Consider the following 4,456-nt stretch of genomic DNA (forward strand, 5'->3'; position numbering starts at 1 on the left):
GATTGGTTTTGGGTGGATTTCACATCGTGTAATAAATACTCAAGATGTAATTTATTGGAATAAATTACAAAATCAAATTAAAAATAAAATATTAAAAATCTTATGAAAAACCTCTGCCAAATAAATTAACTTACGAAAACTTTCCTCCAACTTTTCTTCATTTTGCTCAAAATTCGCGTTTTTTCTCTTTCATTTTCTGTTTGTATACCACCAACCGCCAGGTTCGCTGCTAGCTCTCGGTGATCGAAAATTGAATCATTACCGTTAATAAAATTGGAAATAATTATTTGAGCGATTAGAGCCTGTTTGAGCCATTGGAGCTCTTTACAAAATTAAGAGTTTTACCCGATGTGCAGCTAATTAAAAACATATTAAAAAATTACAAAAATTAACGTAGAACACGATAGAGAGGCAATATAAAACACTTCTTATCTTTTTTTTTTTGGCATTCTCGCAGTTCAGAAAGTATTAATCTTATATGTGACATGGTCATGAAAATCTACCCTTCTGTTGTAGTATTAAAAAGAATTTTTAATAAAATTTTAAACTGATCTAATAAATTTATCTGCACAGATGTTAATACAAGAATACATATACAAGCACCTAGCAAAGATGACTAGGTAGTGAGTTATCCGTTTTATCCGCCACAAATAAGATAGAAACAAATAATCTCCCTAGTGTATGAATTTCATGAATTGAGTTAAATTGAAAAAAATTGGTCAGTAATATCGATGACTCAGAATATAAGTCGAACACAACTCGATATTTTACAAAATTTATTTTATTCGCTTTTTGGATATTTCTTTATACCCTCTACCTTCCCTGTGAATATTATACTTGAAAGATAATTATTTTCAAAAGTTATAGAGAATTTAACGATTTTAAATCCCAAAAATACTATACTCTGCATGTAAAATCTTAGCTTCAAATTGCTCTCCTGTAAAATTTGCCTACTGTAAGTTATTCGTTTCTTATTCTGAGCGATCGATATAGTTTCTTTTTATAAATGGATGAAGTAAAATGTTATAAAATTTTTAGATTATGTATATTTTTAAAATAATTTTTGATAAATAATGAAAATGTATATGCATGCAATATTCTATAAAAAAATATCCTTTGCGATCATTAGGAAACTCAATGTAAAAGATAAAACACAATTCTCTTTTACCGTGTTAGCACATTTTTAAACTGCACATTAATTTTTTAAGACGAATTCCTCATTGTTCCTATGCTTCATTTCGTGTTTTTAAATCTTTTTAATCGAGAGATTTTCACTAAATTAGTGATAAAAAGCTATAGGTTTGTCTCACAAATACAAGTCTGAATACAGTAGAGTAAGTTCAAAGGGCTACTTGTTTAACTGCAATCATATTGAAATTAATGAGCAATTTTAAGATTTTAATTAGCTGAATTCAAATTTAATTGAGCAAATTGTTCTTATTAAATTTATTCACTCGTAATTACTTATTATTTGTGGACACAAAATAAAATAAGTACAGTGATTAGTGATAAATTTGTACGCGATTGAAGCTTCAGTGTCGGAAGTAATTTGCTGAGTCCCTCCAAAACAATTCGAAGGAAATTGTTGTGTCCAGAAATCGCAGTTAGGATGACTTCATACAGATTTTCAACCAGACAGTATGAGAGTCTCTTCTTGGAGCCCCCTTGCATACAATCCTTTCTTCTGGCTTTGGGGATTCTTTTGCATTATAGATAAGCGACTTATAATGCATTTTAAGTACTACAGTAGAGCCTCGCTATAGGCCATATTTGGTTCCAGATTTGACACTTGGGTCGCACTATAGTCCGTTCCATGTCATTTTTTAAAATTATCAACGATTTTTATTATTGAAATTGCTCGACGACTTCCACTTTCTTTGCGATTGTGGTACTTGTCCTTGGTCTCTTCATTGTGGATCACAATTATCACAACTACTCAATAAAGTTTGCCAAAAATATTAAAATAATTATGACAACATTGCATGTCGCGTACTAAAAAACATAACCTAACTTAAAATCAGCGTTTTGAAATCAACGGTCGATAAATTGTGGATTATAGAGCGAAGGCCGAGGAAGGCATATAGCGGGGCTCTACTGTATCGCACATTTTCCGAAGTCATTCACAATCAAAGATTTCGTGGCACTATTTAAAATTGAGCAAATTTCTTGAAAAATGTGTCCTGGCTCTGAGAATTTTCAAGTAAATTCTAGAAATCTAATGCTCAATTGGTTCAATTGAATTTAAAATTAAATTGTGGAAATCTTAGTGTGATAGCATGTTTATTATTTACACATTTATTAAAAAAAATTACAATTGCTTTTTTTTAATTTTTTGGTATTCTATGTTTTCTTCTATGATGTGTAATAATTATCGGTGTAATAAAAAATATATTTTTACGCGATGTTTTTAAAATCTTCCTTCCAACGTCAAAGAAAAAAACTCATACAAAAACATAAACATTGTTTTTTGAGGACAAAGTGCAATTAAAAATACGAAAAATACTCAAGAAAAAGACGTTTATTGTTCTGTGGAAAATTAATATATTTAATTGTGAATAATTGTTAAGTTACGGAGAATCTTTTGCGTTCATTTAATTCAAGTGCCAGGGTTAAAATAGTTGAGTTTTGGAGATTGATTGCCAGACACTTCTGGAGATTAGATTAGGTGCCTAATCTGTGTGATAACTCAACTTTATTGAATCCCATGGTGTACAGGGTAGTGTCTTTGTTCCGGAGAGTCATCCAGTGTGGTCTGAGAAATTCGTCTGGTCAGAAAAGCCACTCACGAGCGTTGCAGAGTCTCTCTCTCGCCAGAATTCCCAAGGTTAGTGGGTTTACTGTATTTTTCCCAGGGTTTTCCACCAGTCACTGTCCAAAGTCCATCCAGAGTCTCGGTGGAAATGCGACGGAAGTGATTGAGTTAACCGTTGGGTGTTGTCAGACTTTCAGGGGGAAAACTTGGTCTCCAGTGCTGATAGCTTTTTCAGTCTTTGGGTACTCTTTCGGGTCAGGTGGCAAGGAGGACGTCAGTGAGAAGGAGACATCAAGTATGTCGAGTTCGGTGGAAGAGCTAATCCCTCAGTCGGATCAGTATTTCGATGAGAATAAGTACAAGGAAGCTTATGAAGTTCTCCTGAATCATCCTGTGAGTTTTTGTCCCTGTCCCTTGTCCACTCTTGACCTTCGGTAGATGATTGCTTCTTCCAGGAGCGAGATAGCAATGTTGAGGTTCTCTGGCGAATCGCTCGAGCTCAGTACAAAGCTGCCAAGGAGATGACCAACAAAACGGAGAAAGCAGACATGCTCCGGAAAGGTTTTGAGTTCATCCGGAGAGGCCTGGAACTCGATGATTCCCACTATGCCGTTCACAAGTGGTACGCTGTCCTTTTGGATGCCAAGAGTGAGCAGGATGGGATGTGGGAGCGAGTGAATCAACTGCACAATGTCAAGCATCACATGATTCGTGCCACCGAATGCAATCCCAGCGATCCCACGAGTTGGTGGATCCTGGGATGCTTCGAATTTGGCATTGCTGACATGTCTTGGTATGTGATGAAGCTGGTGCAGAAGATTCTCAAGGAACCTCCGACGGGCACTTATGAAAATGCCCTCGAGTGTTTCCTGAAGGCTGAGAATCTGCAGCCAATGTTCTACACTACGAATCACCTTTGGCTCGGAAAGTGCTACACTGCTCTCAAGGATCCCGAAAAGGCCAAGCATCATCTCAACATTGCTGCCACAACGCCAGTTAAGTAAGTTCCACGGAAATATCCTTTTTTCAGGTTGATAATGGTGCCATTCCAATTAAAAATGATATCTGATTTTTTTTAGCACGACTGTTCTCAAATGCTTCTGCATTATCGACTTTTCTTTGTGTTACTTCCCGTCTCGACTGTTTTCCACAATCATGGACAAAAATCAACTCGGAGAAAAGTCGATAATGCAGAAGCACTTGAGAACAGTCATGTGCTAAAAAATATTCAAGAGGAAAAATTTCCATTGGAATAGCACGATAAATCAATGATTTTCTTGCAGAAATTACGATGACAAGAAATGCCAGGAAGAGGCTCTGCAACTCCTCAAGAAATTATGACGACAGTCAGCTGCTGAAAGGTGGTTCTCTTCTCGCTAAATTATTTCCATATTGACAATTGGGGGATTGGGTTAAAATTTTACCAAGTGATAAAAGGTATTTTGTACAAGTCACAATAAAATAAATAAATTTTCTTTAATAGTTAAAAAAATCTTTTTATTCTGGTAAAGATAAGGGTTATGTTGATCCTAACCTAAAAAAAAATATTTGAACTTTTTTTTTGTTGATATTTTTACTAAAAACTGGGTTCATTGAGCTGTTTATGAAAATTTTAGGAACGCTATAACCTAATTCCCTTTTAAGAGATTCCAAAAAAAAAAAATTTTAGAGGTTAGGTTTTTGCGGATTCAATGACAAAAAAGG

The 4,456-nt window shown here is 34.8% G+C and overlaps 1 protein-coding gene across 1 annotated transcript; it reads left to right on the forward strand.

Moving 5' to 3' along the window:
• Positions 1 to 2,405: 2,405 nt before the first annotated feature.
• On the forward strand, positions 2,406 to 4,244 carry LOC129802197 (regulator of microtubule dynamics protein 1-like). Its single transcript, XM_055847832.1, has 4 exons — positions 2,406 to 2,824; positions 2,942 to 3,145; positions 3,208 to 3,752; positions 4,036 to 4,244. Exons 1-4 carry the CDS (start codon positions 2,705 to 2,707, stop codon positions 4,091 to 4,093), a joined length of 927 nt encoding a protein of 308 aa, XP_055703807.1. The 5' UTR covers positions 2,406 to 2,704; the 3' UTR covers positions 4,094 to 4,244.
• The last annotated feature ends 212 nt before the right edge of the window (positions 4,245 to 4,456 follow it).

Source organism: Phlebotomus papatasi, chromosome 2 (assembly GCF_024763615.1).
Source record: "Phlebotomus papatasi isolate M1 chromosome 2, Ppap_2.1, whole genome shotgun sequence".
NCBI classification, from domain to species: Eukaryota; Metazoa; Arthropoda; class Insecta; order Diptera; family Psychodidae; genus Phlebotomus; species Phlebotomus papatasi.